The sequence below is a fragment of the Sturnira hondurensis genome, unplaced genomic scaffold (genome assembly GCF_014824575.4).
Source record: "Sturnira hondurensis isolate 20B ecotype Veracruz unplaced genomic scaffold, ASM1482457v3 Scaffold0002840, whole genome shotgun sequence".
Classification (NCBI taxonomy): domain Eukaryota; kingdom Metazoa; phylum Chordata; class Mammalia; order Chiroptera; family Phyllostomidae; genus Sturnira; species Sturnira hondurensis.
In genome coordinates, this window is record NW_028075471.1 from 15,642,165 (window position 1) to 15,665,412 (window position 23,248).

The 23,248-nt window shown below is 37.8% G+C and overlaps 1 protein-coding gene across 1 annotated transcript; it reads right to left on the bottom strand.

The window, feature by feature from the left end:
* Positions 1-6,531: 6,531 nt before the first annotated feature.
* LMOD3 (leiomodin 3) lies at positions 6,532-18,321 on the bottom strand. The gene is made up of 3 exons (XM_037040927.1): positions 17,861-18,321; positions 14,304-15,713; positions 6,532-7,362 (listed from the first exon to the last, which is right to left on the bottom strand). The coding sequence occupies exons 1-3, from the start codon at positions 18,152-18,154 to the stop codon at positions 7,336-7,338; spliced, it is 1,731 nt and encodes a 576-aa protein (XP_036896822.1). The 5' UTR covers positions 18,155-18,321; the 3' UTR covers positions 6,532-7,335.
* Between the last annotated feature and the right edge of the window lie 4,927 nt (positions 18,322-23,248).

The window sequence follows — 23,248 nt, forward strand, 5'->3', positions numbered from 1 at the left end:
CTCTAATTCTCCCCCTTATCTGTCAGCCTGTTCTCCATTTATGAGTCTGTTCCCATTTCCTGTTTGTTCAGTTTGTTCATTTGATTCCACATGTGAGTGAAATTATATGGTACTTGTCTTTCTCTGACTGGTTTATTTCACTTAGCGTAATGTTCCCTAGGTATATCCATACTGTTGCAAAGTATAACATTTTCTTTTTTGTGGCCAAGTAGTATTCCATTATGTGAATGTCCCCTAGTTGTTTTATCCACTCATCTATTGATGGACACTGGGGCTGCTTCCATATCTTGGCAGTTGTAAATAATGCTGCAATGGACATAGGGGTGCTTATATTCTTTCAAATTAGTGTTTTGGGTTCCTTCAGATATATTCCCAGAAGTGGAATCACTAGGACAAAACGCAGATCCATTTGTAATTTTTTGGTGTATCTCCATATTGTTTTCCATAGTGGTTGCACCAGTCTGCATTCCCACCAACATTGTAAAAGAGTCCCCCTATCTCCATACCCTCGAACACTTGTTTTCTGATTTACTAAAGATAGCTATTTTGATAGGTGTGAGATGGTGTTTCATTGTGTTATTTGGGAAGCGGGGGTTTTTCTTTTTTCTTTTAATTGTTATACAAGTACAGTTTTCTGCCTTTTACCCCCATCCCAGTTTCCCCCCCTCCAGCCCTACCCACCTCCTCGTTTCCATGCCCCGCCTTGTTATTGTCCATGTGTCCTTTATTCTTGTTCCTGTAAACCCTTCCCCTTTTCCTCTAAAATTCCCTGCCCTCTTCCCTCTGGTCACTGTCAGCCAGTTCTCAATTTCAGTGACTTTGGCTGTATTTTGCTTGTTTGATTGTTTTGTTATTTAGGTTCCTGTGAGATCATGTGGTATTTGTCTTTGACCGCCTGGCTTATTTCACTCAGCATAATGCTTTCCAGTTCCATCCATGCTGTTGCAGAGGGTAGGAGCTCCTTTCTTTCTGCTGCACAGAATTCCATTGTGTAACTGTACCATAGTTTTTGGATCCATTCATTTACTTATGGGCAGGCACCTAGGTTGCTTGTAAATTGTGCTGCTATGAACATTGGGGTGCATAGGTTCTTTTGGATTGGTGTTTCAAGGTTCTTAGGATATAATCCTAGCAGTGGAATTGCTGGGTCAAAAGGCAGATCCATTTTTAGTTTTCTAAGAAAATTCCATACTGTTTTCCATAGTGGTTGTAGAATTTCTCTTAATATATTTTATTGATTATGCTATTTTATTTGTCCTATTTTATCTCACCTTTTTTTCCCCTCTGCCCATACCTCACTCTCACCATCATTCTCCCACCTTAGTTCATATCCATGGGTCATACATATAAGTTCTTTGGCTTCTCTACTTCCCATACAGTTCTTAACCTCCCCCTGTCTATTTTGTACCTACAATTTATGCTTCTTATTCTCTGTACTTTTTTGCCCATTCTATCCCCATCCCTCTCCCTGCTGATAACCTTCCATGTGATCTCCATTTCTGTGATTCTTTTACTGTTCTAGTTGTTTGCCCAGTTTGTTTGTTTTTTAGATTCAGTTGTTGATAGTTGTGAGTTTGTTGTCATTTTACTGTTCATATTTTTTATCTTCTTTTTCTTAGATAAGTCCCTTTAACATTTCAAATAATAAGGGCTGGGTGATGATGAACTCCTTTAACTTGACATTATCTGGGAAGCACTTTATCTGCCCTCCATTCTAAGTGACAGCTTTGCTGGATAGAGTAATCTTGGATGTACGTCCTTGCCTTTCCTGACTTTGAATACTTCTTTCCAGCCCCTTCTTGCCTGCAAGTTTTCTTTTGAGAAATCAGCTGGAAGTCTTATGGAAACTCCTTCCTGGGTAACGGTCTCCTTTTCTTATGCTGCTTTTAAGATTCTCTCCTTATCTTTAATCTTGGCCAATGTAATTATGATGTGCCTGGGTGTGGTCCTCCTTGGGTCCAACTCCTTTGGGACCCTCTGAGCTTCCTGGATTTTCTGGAAGTCTGTTCCTTTGCCAGATTAGGGAAGTTCTTCATTCTTTTTTCTTTATTTTTTTTTTAGTAAAATTTTAAAGATTTTATTTACTTACTTTTAGAGAGGGGGGAAGAGAGAGAGAAGGAGAGGGAAAGAAACATCAATGTGTAGTTGCATCGTGCAGTTCCCCCCACTGGGGACTTGGCCTGCAACCCAGGCATGTGTCCTGACTGGGAATCAAACCAGTGACTCTTTGGTTTGCAGGCTGGCAATTCACTGAGCCACACCGGCCAGCGCCTTCATTGTTTTTTTTCAAATAAGTTTTCAGTTTCTTGCTTTTCTTCTTCTGGCACCCCTGTGATTCAAATGGAATGTTTAAAGTTGTCCCAGAGGTTCCTAACCCACTCCTTGTTTTCTTGAATTCTAATTTCTTCATTGTGTTCTAGTTGAATGTTTATTTCTTCCTTCTGCTTCAAATCATTTGAGTCCTGGTTTCCTTCCTGTTACTCTTGGTTCCCTGTACATTTTCCTTTATTTTGCTTTGCATAGCCTTCACTTCTACTTTGCAACTATGCTCAACCATTTCTGTGAGCATCCTGATTACCAGTGTTTTGAACTCTGCATCTGATAGGTTGGCTATCTCTTTGTCACTTAGTTCTATTTTTGGAGCTTTGATCTTTTCTTTCATCTGGGCCATAATTTCTTTGTGTTAGTGTCCCTGTTACATTGTAAGAGGCAGAGCCTTAGGTATTCACCAGGTTGGGGCAACCCATGTCGCTGTTTTGTGGAATTGTATGTGGGGGAGGGGTCCAAGAGGGAACAATGCCACTTGCTCAGCTCTTGGCCAGCTTTCAGTTGCTTCCCCTGCTACCCCACAAGCAAATTGTGCCCTTCTGGTGCTGATTTCTGGGTGCGTGGTTTTGTGTACATTCTAGGACCCTTTGGGCCTCTCCAACAAACTCTCCTGTGAGACTGAGAGTTTTTCACACCAACTGAACATCTATAGTTTTATTCAGTCAGAGGTTTTGAGACTTTATTTCACTGCACTGGAACCCTGGGTTGCAGGATGTCTCTCTCTCCAGTTGTTCCTCCCAGTTTATCTGCACGCAAATGTGAGACTGCCCACTCCACCATCTGCCACCTTGCCTGTTCCTTCAGTCACTGCCTTGCTGCAAGTGCTCTCTACCCTGGCTGCCCATCTCTGCTGCTCCAACTGGTCTGGATGAATGTTTCTTTAACTCCTTGGTTGTCTGACTTCCATACAGTTTGATTTTCTGGCAGTTCTGGTTATTTTTTAATTTTAAATTTTTTGTTGTCCTTCTTTTGGTTGTGTGAGGAGGCAAAGTATATTTACCTGTCTCCATCTTGGTTGGAAGACTATTTCTCCTCTTTTTTTTTTTAAATTTTTTATTTAATTATTTTTCAAGTACAGTTTTCTGTCTATTACCCCCATCCCATCCCACCCCCCATCCTCCCCCCTCCCTCCCATTTCCACCCTTCTCAGTTGTACTTTCAGGGATCATTTCTATAGTCCTTTATTTCTCCTCTTTTCATTTCTGATTTTATTTATTTGGGTCCTTTTTTTCCCTTGATGAGTCTAGTTAAAGGTTTGTTAATCTTGTTTATCTTTTCAAAGAACTAGGTCTTGGATTCTTTGATCTTCTGTCCCTTTTTTTAGATTCTGTTTCCTTTATTTCTCCTCTGATCTATATTATTTCCTTTCTCCTACTTACTTTGGGCTTTGTTTGTTGTTCTTTTTCAAGTTCCATTAAGTGAGTTAGATTGTTTATTTGAACTTTTTTTTGTTGTGTGTGTGTGTGTGTTGAGATAGGCCTATAATGTATGCTATAAATTTCCCTCTTAGGATTGTTTTCCCAGTGTCCCAGAGATTTTTTTTGTGTCTTCATTTTTATTTGTTTCAAGGTATGGTTTGATTTGTTCCTTGATCTTGTTGTTGACCCATTGTTTCATAACATGTTATTTAGCTTCCATGTCTTTTTGTGTGATTTTCAGTGTTCTTGTGATTTGAATTCTAGTTTTATAGCATTGTGGTCAGGGAAGATGCTTGGTGTGATTTCAATTTTAAATTTATTGAGAAATGATTTGTGTCCTAACATGTGGCCTATCCTAGAAAATGTTTCATGTGCACTTGAAATGTATGTATATTCTGCTGCTTTGGGGTAAAATGCTCTGAAGATATTAAATAAATCAATTTGATCTAGTGTGTTGTTTAAGGCTGCTGTCTTCTTGTTGATTTCTGTCTGGAAGATCTATCCATTGAAGTCAATGGGGTGTTAAACTCCCTGACTATGATTGTGTTTCTGTCAATCTCTCCCTTTAAGTCCATCAAAATTTGCTTTACATATTTACGTGCTTGTATGTTGGGTGTGTAAATGTTCACTAGGGTTTAATTTGTTTTTGGACTGTTCGATTTGTCATTATATTGTGATTTTCTTTGTCTCTTACTATAGCCTTGATTTTAAAATCTTTTTTTTTCAGATATAGGTACAGCTACCCCTGCTTTTTTTTCTTTTCCATTTGCATGAGATATGTTTTTCTTTCTCTTTACTTTTAGTCTGTGTGTATCTTTCAATCTGAGATGGGTCTCTTGGAGGCAACATATATATGGGTCCTGTTTTCTTACCCATTCAGCTACCCTATGTCTTTGGTTGGAGCATTTAAACCATTTACATTTAAGGTGACTATTGACTTCCACCAAGATGGAGGCGTAGGTGGAAACACTGTGCCTTCTCCCACAACCAAGTTTGAATACAACAAAGGTTTAGTAAACAAAGACATAGCCAAAGAATAGAAAATTGAACTATATGGAAGTCCAACAACGAACTGAGACCTGTAAGAGGAGGGGAGCCAGCAACGGAGCAGGGTCGGGCAGGAAAGATCCCCAGACCCAGGCGCACAGGTGGCTAGGGTAGCAGCTCGGACCCAGTGACAGTGTGGGGCAGGCTGACTGCGGTGGTCACACATTTGCGCGCAGATAAACCAGCAGAGCAGTGAGACAGACCTCGCAGGCCCCAGCTGGCGAACCCAGTGAGTACACAAGGCGACGGGCTGACTGTGGTCAAACATTCACACACAGTGGGATGGACGGTGCGGCAGAGGGAATCCCCATTGCTCCCCTTTGACCCTGCCTCCACATACAGGGTCACAACCCAGCAACTGAGTGGCCCCGCCCTGGTGAACACCTAGGGCTCCGCTCCTCAAACATAACAGGCACGAACAGTCCAAAATATGGCTCAAGAAGAACTCAAAGCCCCACAGCCAATAACTCTAAGCGACTAGGAAATAGCAAACCTCTCAGATGCACAATTCAAAACCTGGTGATCAGGATGCTCACAGAACTGGTTGATTATAGTCACAAATTAGAGGAACATATGAAGGCTAAACTAATTGAAATGAAGGGAGATGCACAGGAAAACAATAGTGATGGAAAGGAAACTGGGACTCAAATCAATGGAATGGACCAGGAGGAAGAAAGAAACATCCAACCAGAAAAGAATGAAGAAATAAGAATTCAAAAAAATGAGGAGAGGCTTAGGAACCTCCAGGACATCTTTAAACATTCCAACATCCAAATTATAGGGGTACCAGAATGGGAAAAGAAACAGCCACGAGTGGAAAACTTTTTTGAACAAATAATAAAGGAGAACTTCCCTAGTCTGGCAAAGGAAATAGACTTCCAGGAAATCCAGGAAGCTCAGAGAGTGCCAAAGAAGTTGGACCCAAGAAGGAACACACCAAGGCACATCATAATTACATTAGCCAAGATTAAAATGGAGGAGAGAATTCTAGAAGCAGCAAGAGATAAGGGGACAGTCACTTACAAAGGAGTTCCCATCAGACTGTCAGCTGATTTCTCAGAAGAGACCTTACAGGCAAGAAGGGGCTGGAAAGAAGTATTCCAAGTCATGAAATCCAAAGATCTACAGCCAAGATTGCTTTATCCAGCAAAACTTTCATTTAGAATGGACGGACAGATAAAGTGCTTCTCAGGTAAGGTCAAGTTCAAGGAGTTCATCATCACCAAGCCCTTATTATATGAAATGTTAAAGGGACTTATATAAGAAAAAGAAGATGAAAAATATGAACAGTGAAAGGACAGCAAACTTACAGTTACTAACAACCACACCTAAAACAAAAGCAAACCAAGAGGACAGCTAGATCAGGAGTGGAACCATAAATATGAAGAACACATGGAGGGTTAGCAACAGGAGAGTGGGAGGAGGAGAAGGGGGGAGAAGGTACAGAAAATAGCATAGACAGTAGGTAGAAAATAGATAGTGGGAGGGCAAGAATAGTAGGGGAAATATAGAATCTAAAGAACTTGAGACATGTGGTCATAAACTAAAGGGAGGAGTGATGGGGGAGGGGGTGTGCAGGGTGGAGGGGAATGAAGGGGGGAATAGAACTGTAATGGTATAATCAATAAAATATATTTGAAAAAAGATCAAATTAGATTCACTCTTTAGATAAGTTTATCTTAAGTTTCTCTTGTTTATCTTTAGATAAACTTAAAGGGAACAAATAAAATACAGTTAGCTAAAACCAAAAGCCTCTCAATAACTATATTATTTATAAGAATTTGTTTCTAGAAAGGTAGCATGCTGCCTCCCAGTGTTCCTGTGTGTGTGGAAACAGGGAAGGGTTTGTTTTCTCTATTAGTTTTTCAGGAAACTGTTTTCTCCACACCCTGTGGCTTAAACATTTAGGTTGTCACAGATACCTCTATTAGAAATATGTCCCAAAACACCAGGGGAATGGCCAAAAAAGAAAGCATGGCAGGGCTGGAAAATGGAAATCTCAGCTGAGTATGAGAGAAAAGCTAATTTGCAAGTCTTCCATTTCAAAGCATCAGAGAGGCCTGGAGGTCAAGTTACCCATCACATTTCCATAGGTGAAATATGGTTTGTTCCTTTAAGATATTATGTGGTGAATTACAGCAGAAGAGATGGAAGATGAAAAAATGGAAGTATAACAGTTAACACTTCTATTGTATTTATTGTTATTTAGCAGAAGAAAGCAATAGTAAAGCAAACATTTACAAAAAAAGCTTTTTAACTTCTGTGCTGGAAACATAGTTAAATTTCACTGAAGTTACTCAAACTGATTGGGAGTAGAAAACATTGCTCCCAAATGTTAGTTAAACATCCCCTTCCCTTTCCTTTTCAGCCACTATTTTTTCATGGGCTAAGCATTCTGCCTTTTATAAAATTCCCCCATCAGACGTTGTTAACATTGTTCCCAGTTCCATGTGGATCCAGAACGATGCTGCTGATACACCAACTCTAATCCAAGAGTCATTATTTCAATTCCTATTCTTCTAGATTATTCTGTTGCCTCTTCTTATTCCAGTTCCTTTGGCAGTTGCACCTGGGATTTAGGCATTTAAGTAAAAGGGAAAAAATTAATCCTGGAAGTTCAAGAGCTTTATAGCAGGAATGACGACGCTTACACACCTCAAAAGACACATAGCAGATTAGAAACTCTAGACAGAGAGCCACAAAGTTATGGCAAAACGACAACAATCACAGCTGCCATTCACTGGGCATTTGATAACAGGAACTTATTCTAGGGCTTGGAGCACCTGGTGAAGCATAGCATCGAAACAAGAGGGCGAGTGCTAGAGCCACCTGTGTCTAACTTGGGACTAGCACCTACTAGCTGTGTGGTGTTGAGCATCTATTTTCTCAGGTGTAAAATGACAATAGTAGTATCTAACTCGCAAGGCTATTTTAAGGATTAAATAATATAAATTAGTAATTAATGTTAACACTTATTTTTTTCCCTTTAAAATTTTTTAAATTACAGTTAGCATTAAATATTATTCTGCATTGGTTTCAGATGTAGAAAATAATCATTAGAAAATCATGTACTTTATAGAGTGGTTCCCCCCAATATTTCAAGTACCCACTTGGCCCCATACAGTTTTCACAATATTATTGACTATATTTCCTATGCTGTACTTTACATCCCCAGCTCTGTTCTCTAACTATCCATTTGTATTTCTTAATCCCTTCACTGTTTTCGCCCAGTCCCCCAATGTCCCTCCCCTCTATCAACCATCAGTTCGTTCTCTGTAACTGTGTGTTTCCATTTTGTTTGTTTTGTAATGCTTGTTTTTAGAACATTTTTCTCATTTTATCCTACAACAGCCTTGTAAAGAGTGTACCGGCTCAGACAGGGTAAGTAATTTGCTTACTAGTGTGTGCACTATGCACACATATGGACAGCATCCCACATATATACATTCATGGAGAATGGAACTGGCTGGGCAGGGCGGAACGATTCATTTCAGCAGAGGGTATTTAATTCCTCACACCTGGGTGAGTTCCTGCTCTGGATCAACACCCCAGTGGGTGTCCAGGATAGGGGTGAGGAAGACCTGAGGAGACTTACATTGTGTCCACATAAGGGCACTCTCAACCTGAAGCAGAATGTGGGAGATGCTGGGACAGGTACAGATAGAGGGCAGTGGAAACATTAAGGAAGGGTACTCAATCCCGATGTTCTGTGTGGTTTCTTTTGTTGTTGAGAGAAATCACATTTCTCTGGGTAGATTTCAACAGACAGAGATAAAATAAAAGGTAATTTGAGCAGAGGGTGGTATGGAGGCAGGAAAAAAAGGCCTGTCAGAGAAAATAATCAAGACTGTGGATTGCCCTGGATGCCCTGGAGTCGTGGTGGTCCAAGTACAGTCACCAAATAAGCAGCAGCACCAAGAAATTTGTCCAAAATGCAAATTCTCAGGCCCCGTCCAAGACCTATTGAATAGGGACCTCTAGAGGTGGACTCAGTCATCTGTGTTAGCCTTCCAAGTGGTTTTGATTAATAATAAAATTTAAAAATCACTCCCACAGATGTTAGGAAAACAATATACAGGGTGGGGCCAAAGTAGGTTTACAGTTGTTCACATGGAAACTAATACTGTAATTAATATATAGTAACACAAGAATAAACTCTGTTTTGAGTACTCAGAATTATAAACCTACTTTGGCCCTACCCTGTGTCAAAAATTCTAGGTATTGGTATCTTTTTCTCTTTAGGTATTTGAGAAAGGCATTTTGTGGTCTATACAATTCCTGGTGAGTATATGCTCTTTTGAGATGAATTTGAAAGGTTACATTGCTTTCTCCCATGGAGAGATTCCCTTTATAAGGAGTAGAACATTTCCAAAGAAATGGCACAGTTTAGGCTTTGGGGCTTGTAGATTCTCCTGGGTTCTTTTTGGAGGCAAGAAACAGGAGCAGGAAAATAGGAGTTAAAGACAGCTCTGGGGCTTTAGACCAGAATGTGTGAAAGAATGGAGATACAAGGGAAAATGGGAACCAGAAAAAATGACCAGGCCTACCAACAAAAAACTTGGTTTGGAGACAGATTGAATGAAGGGGCAAGAAAATCCTGAGTGATATAAATTGAAAAAGAGATCTGGGGATCGTCCCAGATTATGTGGTCATTGAAACAAAGGAGAAGAGGAGAAAATTGCAGAAAGAGAGGATCTAGAGAACCTAGTTGAAGAGAAAGAAGAAAGTCATATAAATGAGATACAGAAGAAATGGCCAGAGATGGAGACGAAGGCTTGAGAGTCTATAATCTTTCATGTTGTAATTGAAAGGATTGTTCGGGTGTCATAGACTCTTTTGGCTCAGGATAGCTCTCCATGTCACTATTGAACTGAAATCCTTCCAAAAGAGAATTTAGCACTGTCGTTAGACACTGGCTGGAAGCCCAAAGTGAAACCAAGTAAAGTTAAAACTGACCCTGTTTGGCACAGAAGCTGGCATGTACCATAAATGCAATTAGCTCAGTGAGAAGTGAAAATACGCATCTGAGATGGTGGGCAGTGAATGAACCACAGAATTTTTGAGTGAAAGGAAATCATACGTTTGCCTTGAGGGATAAGCCTGCATAAACCTAATGTCTTTGTTTTGGGCTGTTATCATATTCATTGAAAGTTACTCACTCATACTCATTATCTCATAAATTCAATTTGATAGTAAACACAAAGGCTTTTAAAACATAGCTAAAAAAACAAGAGCAACAAAATTTAAAAAATTCTATAGGAGCACTGATGGAAATGAGTGGAGCAGGCTAGGTGTTAGGGAGCAGGACATGGTGGGGCCTGAGACACCGGAGAAGCCGGTACACAGCTCCCTAACCTGTGCTGTGAAATGGCAAACCCAGTGGGGCCAGAAATGAGGTTTCAAGTGGTGCCGGATATCTGGGATTTTTAATGAGATATTTTTAATTATATATAATAATAGCCAAGCCAAATAAAACAGGCTTTCAGACCTGGCCTGTAGGCCACCAGTTTTCAATACCTGGCCTGCAGAATATATCTCTTTTAAACTGAACTAAATGGGCAGCTTCTTGGAGGATGTAACATGTGAGCTAAGCAAGTAACAGACTTTCCTTATTCTCTGTTGGCAGCTTCATTTCAGATATCTTGGGCCAGAGCATGTGGTAGAGAGAGAATAAACATTCAAATAAAAAAAATACCATCTTAAAATATAAACATACTACTTAATGACATATACTCTAGAAAATACAAAAATAATATTTCTAAGTCCATGAGATGAAAATACTCTTTCTTTTTTAAGTTTTTTAGGAATAACTTATTTGTAAGTACATTTTTTGGCATTTAATAGTGTAGTTAGGAACATCAGTAATAAATATTCCACAAGATTTCAAAACTGTATTTTAATTTTAACCTCATCTTTGAACATTCAGTGCAAAAGAGAGAACCCCCAAACTTTTAATTTCACCTCCAAATGAGCATCGTTGTGTCTCATTGACTAGCCCAAAATACCCCCTTTTAACTGGGATTTTTTGACATCATCACTGATGCCATTTATAGTACTTCACTGAGTCTAAGATGCACGTTTTATGACATTTCAACCACCCTGAAAACAGTCAGTGGTATTTATAATAGTTGGCTGCATGTGCAAATACAGACACATCAGAGCCTTTCTCCTTACTGTTTGTGCCTCCATTGAGGTCCCCCCTCTTGGACGGATTAACCATGCACAAGTGTGTTACTATTTAAAAACCTTTTAAAAAATGATAAAGCAAATGTAGCAAAATGTCGTGGGTATGTAAGGATTTTTGTACTATCTTTGAACTTCTGTAAGTCTAAAATGATTTCAAAATAAAGAGATTTAAGAAGTCTTTTAAAGATTACACTATGGTTCAGCATTAAAGCAGAAATTTCTTGTGTATGTGGGAAGGCACAAAAACAGAGCAGTGGGGAGCAAACTGACATTAGTGAAATGAATTTTTACCAGTGGAAAAATGCATTTTCATTTTCCTCATGGGACACTTTACGAGACCATGTAGATGACATTGTGTGACATTTTGTATCCAAGGTACATGCAGGCTAAGCCAGGCACAGAAAGCAGCCGAAATTGCCAATCCCTTAGAACACATAAAAGCCATTCTGATGCAGAGGCCAATATGCAAGACTGTCATTCAAAAATTAGTTGAGAGTGTACTTTGAAACATTCTTTTCTTTCTTAGTGGGCATTAAAAAACACAACTTAAAATGGATAACACTTTAGAATAGATCGAAAAGGTAAAATGTAATATTTAGTAGGATGGAACATTTTGCAATTATCACAGATTTATTTTAATGTCCTTTGCTTTAGGATCTGGACTTAAAACAAGTGTTCTCAATTGAGTAAAAGGCAGAGTGTTTTGACTGTGAATGTTGTAAAACCTACATTGTAAGTTCAGTGATGTGGAAACTGTACCTGTCTTATTCACTGCTGTACTCCTGACCCCTCTGAGGGCACCTGGCATGCAAATATTTGTTGCATATTGAGAGAGTAAATGGTTGGAGCTGAACAGACTTTAGGGAAGCAGATTTGCTCAGTAGAATATTCCTGTAGAAGGCAGGGAGTTGGATCAGATGATCATTTGAACTTCATTCTCTCCTCTACTCTGAAGCTACATGCCATCTTTAGCATAGATTTTAAAAAGAGTTCTCTTCATTCTTTTCAGACTAATGTTACTTTTTGGACTGTGTAGCCACCAAGGCAGCTTGGATATGCTTTACTGATGACTGGTTACAGAAGTGACAATTTCTCTCAAAATGACCCCCTTGCCCACTCCCTACTGAGGTCTGACTGCCAGAGAAGAGCAGGTGTGGCAAGGTCAGGCAAAGAACTCTCACCTGACCTCATGTGACCTCTAGTGTTCTCATCCTGGCTCCTGCTCTAGCAAAAGTCAGAATCTCTCTGAATAAAAGTCATTTTTGTGCATTATTAGCAGATGAGAATAAGGGACCTACATATGTATGTGTATACATACATGATTATATGTAACAGCTATCTTATTTTAGAATGTATAGGTCTTTGAAGCAGAAAAAGAAGCAGCTTACATGAAAATCTGTTTAAAATATTTTTTAAAAATTGTGATTCTCAGCCCTGGCTGGTGTAGCTTAGTGGATTGAGCACGGGCCTGCGAACCACACGATCGAGGTTCGATTCCCAGTCAGGGCACATGCCTGGGTTGCAGGCCAGTTCCCAGCAGGGGACTCACGAGAAGCAACCATACATTGATATTTCTCTCCTTTCCTTCCCCTCTAAAGATAAATAAATAAAATCTAAAAAAAAATTGTGATTCTCTATGATAAAATAATAGATTAACTATTTGATCAGTGCCATCTCTTGGTAAATTCCACATTAGATTTTTAAGTAATTGTTCATTAAAATGATGTCATAGCAATGATGAAAGAAATTCATTCCTGTATTTAAGCTACAAGGAATAGAACATTTTCATATATCAGCAGCAGTAATAGTGAATCATAGTAAATATTAAAACTGAAATATGAAACAGTAAAAGAACTTATCTAAGAAAAAGGAGATAAAAAACATATACAGTAAAATGACAGCAAACTCACAATTATTAACAATCACACCTAAAACAAAAACAAAAACAAACTAAGCAAACAATAGAACAGGAACAGAACCACAGAAATGGAGATCACATGGAGGGTTAGCAACATGGGAGTGGGAGTAGGAGAGCAGGGGAAATGGTATGGAGAATACATAGCATAGATGGTAGGTAGAAAATAGACGGGGAGGTAAGAATAGTATGGGAAATGTAGAAGCTAAAGAACTTATAAGTATGATACATGTACATGAACTAAAGTGGGGGAACGTGAGTGGGAGAGGCTGTGCAGGGTGGAGAGGAGTAAAGGGGGGAAATGGGACAACTGAATAGCTTAATCAATAAACTATATTCAAAAAGTTAAAAAAAGAAAAAGATCCAGTCAGAAATGAAGGCTATACTAATTGAAATAAAGAACAATTTACAAGGAAACAACAGTAGAGTGGATGAAGCCAAGAATCAAATAAAAAATTTGGAACATAAACTAAAACAATCAGAAAAAAAAAGAAAAAAAGAATCTAAAAAAATGAGGATAGTGTAAGCAGCCTCTGGGACAACTTCAAGCATTCCAACATTCACATCATAGTGCTGACAAAGCAAAGAGAAAAAAACAAGAAATTGGAAATCTGCCCTGGCTGGTGTAGATCAGTGGATTGAACGTGGACTGTGAACCAGAGGCTTGCCAATTCAATCTGCACTCAGGGCAAATGCCTGGGTTGCCGGCCAGGTCCCCAGTAGGGGGCATGTGAGAGGCAACCACACACTGGTGTTTCTCTCCCTCTTTCTTCTTCCCTTCCCCTCTCTCTAAAATAAATAAATAAAATCTTAAAAATAAAATAAAATAAAACTGAAATAATGGTAAAATATTTTAAACTCCATTAATTTGTGGTGACACCAACCTGAGGTTTACCATTTTGTCTGCCTGTCTAAACAGTGAAAAGTATAAATGCAGTGCCAGTCATCTCTCTTTATCTACTGAAAATGAATCAACTTGTAAAGTAGTTTGGAAGCACTCAGATATCTACAAATGACTGACCTCCTTAGACCTCATTCTTATGCCTACATCAGATTCCTCAAGACTTGATTGTCAGCTCTGTGTCTCCTGGGTAAGTGATTTAACTTCTTTAAGCCTAAGTTTCTTTCAATGAAATGAGAATACTAATACCTACCTTATGGGGTTGTTAAGATGATATATATGAGTTAATTAATATAGTGAATTTGGCCTATCATAAGTGTTTAGTAATTGTTAGATGTTAATATTGTTACAGAAGTTTGTAGGTGTATGTTCTTGGGGATAACCAGTAATTTAGATCTCTAATTTAGTCACAATTAGTGAGGCTGTCCTGGTGGTAAAACAAACAGGAGTAGAGTTGACATACATTTATTGTAGCGCTTGTTCACCGTTTCTCCTTCCTTCTACTTACAGGTTTAAGATAGGCGACGTTGCTGTGACGAATGTCGTTCAATAGCTGATCTCTGGGGGTGATTTCCACCAATGGAGGTGGCCGATTTTTGGGCACTGGTTTCAGTGTTTTGATCACATCTTTGAGGTTGGTTTTCTCAGGTGCTTCTCTGGCTTCTGGCATCCGAGATTTGCGCTGGGTTCTCTTTAGCGTCACTCCCCGAAAGGAGTCAGGGTCTGTCCTGCAAGGAGGGGACTGTGATGGCTTTTTTATTACTTCATTTCGTCGATTGAAAAGGACTGCTGGGGTGTTTGGAGGATGAGGAGGAGGTTGGAGGAACTCCTGCATCCTGGAATCTGGCATGGGTCCTCCTAGCATCTCCCACATCCCAGGTGGCAGCCCCAGACCATTCTCCAACATGGCTATTAACCTCCTTTGCTCTTTGAGTTGTTGCTGTTTTTGTTCTTCTTGTCTTTTTTGCCTTTGCCTATCCTGATTCCTGGTGAGCAAATTGGTCACCACCATTCTGGGACCTGGGAGCTCAAAATGGTAGCCCATCTTCAGGAGAGTGTTGTTTGCCTTCAAAAGCCTGGATATTTCCATTTCAGCATGGTGGCCCAGCATGTGCCTTTGGTTGTGAAACCGCAATTCGGTCAGTGTCTCATTAAACTGGAGACACCTCATTATGGCCACAATTCCTTTACCTGTGATGAAATTGGACTCTATGTTGAGTGTGGTAATGCTCCTGTTTTCACGCAGCATGTTAGCCAAGGCGAAGGCCACATTCTCATCTGCACCCACGTTTGCTAAACTGAAGGTTTTGATGTGTTTGTTTTTCTTCATTGCATTGACGAAGTCCAGTAACATTTCTTTGGGGATGTTTTCAATGTTGTTCAGGTTGAGTTCCTTCATGTCAGGATCATTTTGTCTAACTCGCCTCAAGCTTCCGTCTAGGTCAGTTTGGTTTCCTGAAGGTCTTGCACTTACCTTCAGAAAACTAGTGTCTAGAGCTAACTTTTTAGGATCTAATTTTGATATCTTTTTCTCAATTTTCTCTTGGGACTCTGGTCTGTCCTTTTGTCTTTCAAATGCTTGGTCAGCTGCCTGCTGGTGGCTCTCGCCATTTCTAATTGGCTCCTTTCCTTTGCCTATCTCTTCTCTTTTTGCTTTTTCACTACTCCCTTCACTTTCATCTTCTTCATCATCTTCATCTTCATCTTCCTCACTTTCATCTTCCTCCTCCTCATCTTCTTCATCCTCCTCATCATCTTCATCTTCATTATTATTGTCATTATCTGTTTCTTGGACATTGTTGCTTCCCTTGGATTCTCTTTTATTTGCAATGATTTCATTATTGAGCTTTTCTTTTAAATACTGGGACACCTTTTTACCACCTCTGTCTATTTCTTCATGCTGCTCTTCAGTGGTTTCCTAAAAGAAACAGTGAAGAAATATAGAATAGAGCCATGTAGACTGGAGATAATAAAAAGATCTATTATTCAGAAAAATGTAAGCAAATAAACTGTGTGTATAGTATTCTGTTATGTATATATGTATGTACATATACACATAAACATACATACAACATATAAAATTTTATAAATGTATAAGCAAAAGTCTGTTGTATTGTTCATCAAATTAGTAGTTAGCTCTTAGGAAGAGAGGTAATGATTAAGATAACTGAGGAGGAGAAGAAGCATTTAGGGGAATAGTCACTTGTTACAGTATATAATTCTAGAGCGATTGAGCTTTTTAAACAAAGTTTAAAACACATAGTAGTTTTGTAAGCAAATACAACCAAAATAAATATAATTTTTTGGAAACACACATACATAAGTGCCCATTTTGGGGCTATGTTTACCTCATCCTATACATTAAAATGAAATATAGTACCTTTTGTGTTTGGACTCAGTATTGTTTTTTAAAATGCTGTATGATTCCAGAAGCAGCTAATAATGATTTGTTTTGAAAACCTAATGGAGTTTTCTACCAATACAATGAAATCTGTTTTGTTTAGTCAGTCAGCTGAATAGTCAGTCACCTTTGTACTCATTAGCTGAGTTACACAATAATTTCCTTATTGCCAGAACCAAAATTTACATTCTTCATCTGCTAGCTAATCTAGTACACTGTATGTATCAAGTTTCCCTAAGAACATAAAATACTGTGGGGAAAATGAGAGCAGTTTGATATTTTGGAATATACCAATAGCTTTGATTTTGATTTTGTCTGCTTGGCTCTGTAAAAACTGCCCTGGCTACTACAAGGACAGGTTCACTAGTTCAGTTCCTTTTTGAAGGATGGTATGTAGGAGGCAAAGCCAGCTACAGAGGGGGATAGGATTACGCAGAGATTTAGAAACAATTGCTCAGTCTGGGAAGAAAAGTGGCAGTCTTTATCAATAATGTTTGTTAGATTGTTGCCCATCAATTTGTGCACTTTCCTATACAATATGTTTACTTCAGAGGCGTCATTTTGAAAGGTAGTTAGCAGTTGGAGTCACAGGTTCATCCGAACAAGAACTTGATCTTACTGCACATAACGAATTAATAAATTGGGATTGACAGTTGACAATACCTAAGCAATTGTCATCTTCCCCAGTAGGGGGAGCCAGCCATCAAGCTGTTTAAATTCTACCAAGAGAAGAAAAAGTGTGAAAAGTACCCAATCAATTTTCTTTTTCTGAAGTTGTTTATACAGGATTGGCTTTTACACCAATTGTAAAATGTGTAAAAGTTGTACCTCAAACTCCAACCTCATCAAGCCAGCAATTTATTGTCTTGATTTCACTACATGTTTATACTCTCCTGCCCTTGAAACCAGTTTACAACTTTTCTAATTGCAGCCTGTGTGACAGTAATGTGACAAGATCTATCTATATCAGCAGGCACAACTAAGAGAGACTTTACCTGGGATCTCTGTCTTTTTTCCTAGTATTATCATATTAGAAAACATGCTAATATACAATAAATTAATAGATTTAACCTCAATTCTACTTTTCAGGTAAGAACATTTAAGAAAGAACTATCTTTAAAACAGGTTGATAGTTATTCATTTCTAAATTAATCACTGATATCCAGTGCACTATGGGAATGTTGGATATTTTCAGTTATTTGAATTGATTAATTGTACGGTATGTGGATGGACTCTAGAGGGACCATGATATCTTGAAATTGTATATGAAATATAGCATATGTGTGTATGTGCCAGAAACAAAGGGTACAGAACTTTCATTAGCTTCTTAAAGGGGTCTGTGAGCCAACAAAAATTAAGGACAACTCCTTCTGTGTTATGAGTTAATTCATAAAATTTCATGACTACAGACTACAGACTTTTCTACACGGCAAACCAAACAACAACTTTTTAAAAAACAAAGGCATTTACACAAAATGATCAACTTTTCCCTCACAGCTATATCATATAGGTGTTTCAGAAATTTCCAATATTAAACATTATAATTTCATCTTTAAGTGGCAACAGAACAATTCAAAACATGAAATCTTGAAAAATGGCAGTTGCCACATGGACACCTGCCAGCCCAGGCACCCTTTCTCTGTTGTACACAAATCCCTGGTTACCTGGGATGGCACAAAGGTGACAGGAACCCGCTCGTCTTCCAGCATGCGTCTAGATGCCTTTTGCCAATACATATAATCAACAAGAGACTTATGGTCAAAGTTTCCTGTTGGTGGCTTGTCAGTTTGGTCTTTCTGAATCATTCCCACGGGAAGCCTGGGGTCAGGAGCCATGACTTCCATTTCCGACTGCAGTTCTAACAGCTCTTCCGGGGACAAATTGGCCAAGATTTTATCTTCATCAATCTCTTCATCAAATTGTTCTTCCTGATCTGAATTCCTGCTGTGCATGGACATGATTTTTTTTCTGTATTTTTTCTATTTTACTAGAAAAAGAGAAATAATTAAAGATGATTTTGAAAAACCTCTCAAAAAGTTTCCCCAGTTAACAAGTATCCCAGGTCAACATCCCTTTGAAAGATTTTCCCCCCAAGAACCCCAGTGGTGCTTGCTGAGCAGCAAGGAGTGACTGAGGCTGAGCTTATTCTGTGTCTATATTAAGCAGGGCTTGGCTGGAGATGGTCAGTTTATGGAGCTACTGTGCTTCTCTCTTTTCAGTGACTTGAGTCAGCTGTGCAAATCCATCTGACATTTCGGTGCAGCTGCTAAGGTTTGCCAGTGAGAAACAGGTCTACAGAATTGCTGCAAGAATAAAGAGTTCCTTTCTTTTATACTCTCACACTGTCATACATGAGTTCACACCCCCCATACACACACCCCACTACACAGGAAGACCATTTGTTTTTTATTTAAATGATTAAAGCAACTTACAATATTTCAGAAGGAAAATCCAACCAGTGGCTTGGGTTCTACCGATGTGAAAAGTTCATGTGAAGGAATATGTCTCTTCACTACAATGTGGCTCTGGCAGCAAATAACCAGCACACAACAGAGCAGAGGTCTGGCTGGTACCCATCTGCTGTGTAAGCTGAGCCTTTGCAAGTCGTCCTTATTTGCATCTAGATCCTGTGATCTAACAGACGGGGACAACCAGCACTTGAATTTCCACTGAGTGGGCAGTTTAATATTTTAAATAATTTGTTTTTCTTAAGTATTCATTAAGCCAGGATAAATGTGAAAGGTTCTAAATTGCAGTATAAAACACATACACACACACACACAGACACACAAGCCAAAAACCAATCAAACATTAAAGTGCCAAAAGAGAACATGAGAAGATATTTTCATAGCTTTGGAATATGGCAATAATTTTCAAATGGCAATATTTATCCAAATGACATATGTAAATTTCTTTTGAACTAGCCACTCTACTTGAAGAACTTTTTTATATGAGTCTTTTTAGGGTTAAAGAAAGGTTTTAGAAATTTTTATCCCCATTTTTATACTGCGGATATATTCCCCACATGGGCGAAATGATAGATATACAAGATTATTTAACGTAGCAAAGTGAAAAACAGTGTGCATTGTATGCTATTATTTATGTGATAAAAGGTAAAAAGAATATGTGTATATAAATAGATCGTATCAACATAATGCATCCTTTGAAAGATACACAAGAAATCAATAACTTTGGATAATTTTGAGGGAAAGGGTTGTTTGAGAAGCCCGGGAAAAAGACTTTGTTACTGTATACATGTTTGTAATTGTCAAAAGTTGAATGTTGTAAATATGTTATTTATTAAAAATACATATTTCTTGTACAAAGTTATGATAACAGAGAAAAGCACAAAGAAAATAAAGAAATTCCCTTTATCTCACTACTAAGATCTTATTACTATTAACATTTTGGTTTATCATTGCAGTCCTTTCTGCTAGGCATATGAACTTAATATCTTGTAATTTTTTCCTTTTCTTAGAAAATCAGTTTTTTTCTAGGCTATTGTGTATTTTACATATATTTTACTGCTACAATATTATTGTAAGTCATCATGTATATGTATACATATATATAATTATTTGCAAAGTATATACACTTTACTATTGCAATATCATACATAATTTATACATATTTATAGTATATATTTGATGTATAATCAAATAATATATTCTTAAGTATTATAGTAGTAATAAATATTTAGAAATAAATTTATAATTTTGGCATATGTTTTATACAAATACACATATATAACAAAACGTGAAAAAATTAAATGAGTAAAGTTTTAAATTGATGTTCTAGTATTTTCTTCTTACCCCAGTGGTTTATGTTGAACTCCCCAAGGCTGAGAGGCTTTTTGTTTGTATAGCTAAATGATTCCCCAGGAAGTTATTACCAATTTACCTGAATAATCATTTATAAAGTAAAGACCAGGAGTACACAGGGGCAACTTCCAGTCTTTAACAGCCCTCAGATCTTCCAAGTAAAAACTTGGCCTCAGTTGGCAGGGAGGTTTGTAAACCAGTTTTCTAACCACTGATTCTCAGGCTGCTATTTTATAGATGTAGTTTGCAGGCCAGTAGTCAGAAAAGACTCGGCCAAAAAGAGTTTTGTGTTCAAGGAGGACTGGGAAACATTATATTCCATGTTTGTCTTTTAGAGACTTATAGAGTTTATGATCTTTTAGGTACTCTGAGAAATCCTACAGGAGAGAAACCCATTTGTTTAGCCCAATATTCTCCAACCTTATTTAGCTAATTCACATTTTTTTCTTTTAAAAATCCCTTAATAATATCCTGTGCAATTAACTTTACATAATTCATACTTTGGGAAATATTGATCTAAATATAAAAAAGGAAGACTGGAATCAGTCTATAGGATTCAAGTCCTAGCTTCACTCCTGACTAGTATTGGGCAACTTATTCCCGTTCTCCCCATCATATGAAAGGGATCTGAGAATAAGATTTACTATATGTAACTATTGAGAGAACTGCATGAGTTTCTATAGAGATATACATGTAAATTAAATGGGATGCTGCATGATACAGAGTAAGCCCTCGATAAATGTTAAATATTATTATTGTACTTCATGGATAACCACAGAACATCTGAAGAAAAACAAAATCAATTATAAAATGTAATGCATTTTATAAACCACTTCCACAATAGAAATCATTATATTAAAGACAATAAACAAAAGGGCATTTAAAAAATCTTGTCTCTTTTACAGAAAACAACTCTGAGACTTTCAGATGGAACTATTTATAAAGAAAATAGAAAATCACCATTTGCTCATAAATATGAAACTCTTATAATGCAGAAAATAATCTGCATTATTGCTAGTGAGCTTTCAGATTCAAATTCTATTCGGAGAAATTCTACTTCTTTTAATGTGACCAAACGTTTTGGATGATGAAGCATATTTGGGAACACCTGTAAGAGGCACTCCTTCAGCAAATGTCCATCCTCTAAATCATTGTACAGAGTGGGCACATCTCTCCCAGCTGCCCCACTGTGCATTTGATCCACATTCTGACAAGGAGGGTTTGTGTATAATTAGCCTCATTTGACACACAGATGATTTAGTGGTGCTTTCTTTTAACGATTTTCTGTGGCTGTCACCTCAGCAGCTTCTTATATCAGAGGGGTGCTATGATACCACAATCATATATTTTTATCAATGATATCTATATTGGTATAGATACAACATCTCTATCAACATAAAACCAATATTGTTAGAGACATACAGTATTTATATCAATATGAAACAGATCCTGTTTTCTTCTATAAACATTTCCAAGTTTTTAAAATATTTTGCTAGTATGTATAATTTTATAATCAGAAAAACCTGAGACCATGTTCTTAGTGTGTATTCACATATAGGTAATATCCTTGTGGGTATTGTTATTTGGAGACTAGCATGTCCCTCTGTTTTACTACCTTTAAGTAAAGATGTAAGAATTAAGACAATATATGTTTTAAGGAGAAGAAAACAAGTAAATGTGTCAGGGCAAATTATGTGGGAAAAATCATAACCAGTGAAATCAGTATTTTGAATATGTGTTTACCACAGATTAATTTATAGATTTTGATAGACTTTAAATATTTAGGGCATTCAGAGTAATTAAGTGTAACTTCCATCTGAGAAGTAATTATATGTTGTATACCTGAAATTAATAGAACACTGTATATTAACTGTAATTGAAAAAAATTATTTTTATTTTTTATTTTAATTGTTGTTCAAGTACAGTTTTCTGTCTTTTACTCCCATCCCAGCCCACCCACCCAGCCCTCCCCTCCCTCACATTTCCACCCCTCATAGTTTTTGTCCATGTGTCTTTTATACTTGTTCCTGTAAACCCATTTCCCCTGAAATTCCCTCCCCTCTCCCCTCTGGACACTGTCAGCATGTTCTCTATTTCAGTGTCTTTGGTTATATTTTGCTTGTTTGATTATTTTGTTGTTTAGGTTCCTCATGTGGTATTTGTCTTTCACCACCTGGCTTATTTCTCTTAGCATAGTGCTTTCCAGTTTCATCCATGTTGTTGCAAAGGGTAGGAGTTCCTTCTTTCTTTCTGCTGCATGGAATTCCATTGTGTAAATGTACCATAGTTTTGGGATCCACTCATTTACTTATGGGCGGGCATCTAGGTTGCTTCCAGCACTTGGCTATTGTAAATTGTGCTGCTATGAACATTGGGGTGCATAGGTTTTTTTGGATTGGTGTTGAAGAAATTATACACCATTAAATAGAAAAACATAAAAAGTAAATAAAAATCGTGGAAATAAATAATATAGTATGGAAATAAACTATGTATGAATGGGATGAACTCTAGCTGGATAAAGAGTACACTTTTACACTGGAACATAGCATGGAGGTGTTCAGAATGTGGTGGGGAGCCAAAATGCTGAAGGAGCAATTGAGGTACAGAGAATGATTGTAAGGCTCTCACATTTGTTGAATATAAACTCCAGAATAAGAGCGTGGAGAGAATGGTGAAGGAGCAATATTTGAAGAGAAATTATTATTAATTTTCCAGAATTGAAGAAAGATGTAGGGCCTCAGAATGAAAGTATTTTCTGAATAGTGAGCAAAGTAAGTTTAACAACATTTAAAACCATTTGTAATTTGAAAACATGTGGAACTGGCCATACTTAGGCAATTTCTAGTAAAACTGTAGGACTTCAAGAAACTATCAGAGAGAGAGAAAAGACATTATTGAGAAAATAAGAAGAAATCAGAGTGACAGAAGACATCTTATCCATAGTAGTAGATACAACAAGTGAACAAAGTAATATAAAAACATTCATGGGCAAGAGAAGCACCAAATTCAGGATAGTGACTCTCTCTGGGCAGAAAAAGAGGGGAGCGAAAGGAAAAGCTAACCTAGGACCTCAAATGTAACTATGATATTTGATTCCTTCAAAAGTTATTTAAAGCACTGTTTGGTGGGAATGTAAAATGGTATCACTATGTACCACTTTTTTTCCATAGTGGTACAAACAACTATGGAAAAAAGGCTGTCAGTTTCTTAAAATACTAAAAATTAAACTAC

Coding starts and splice junctions, on each gene's coding strand:
- LMOD3 (XM_037040927.1), bottom strand. CDS start 18,154: ATGTCCATGCACAGCAGGAATTCAGATCAGGAAGAACAATTTGATGAA. Junction 15,714..17,860: donor TCACCTTTGTGCCATCCCAG/GTAACCAGGGAT, acceptor TGTTTCTTTTAG/GAAACCACTGAAGAGCAGCA. Junction 7,363..14,303: donor ACGTCGCCTATCTTAAACCT/GTAAGTAGAAGG, acceptor CCTAAATCCCAG/GTGCAACTGCCAAAGGAACT.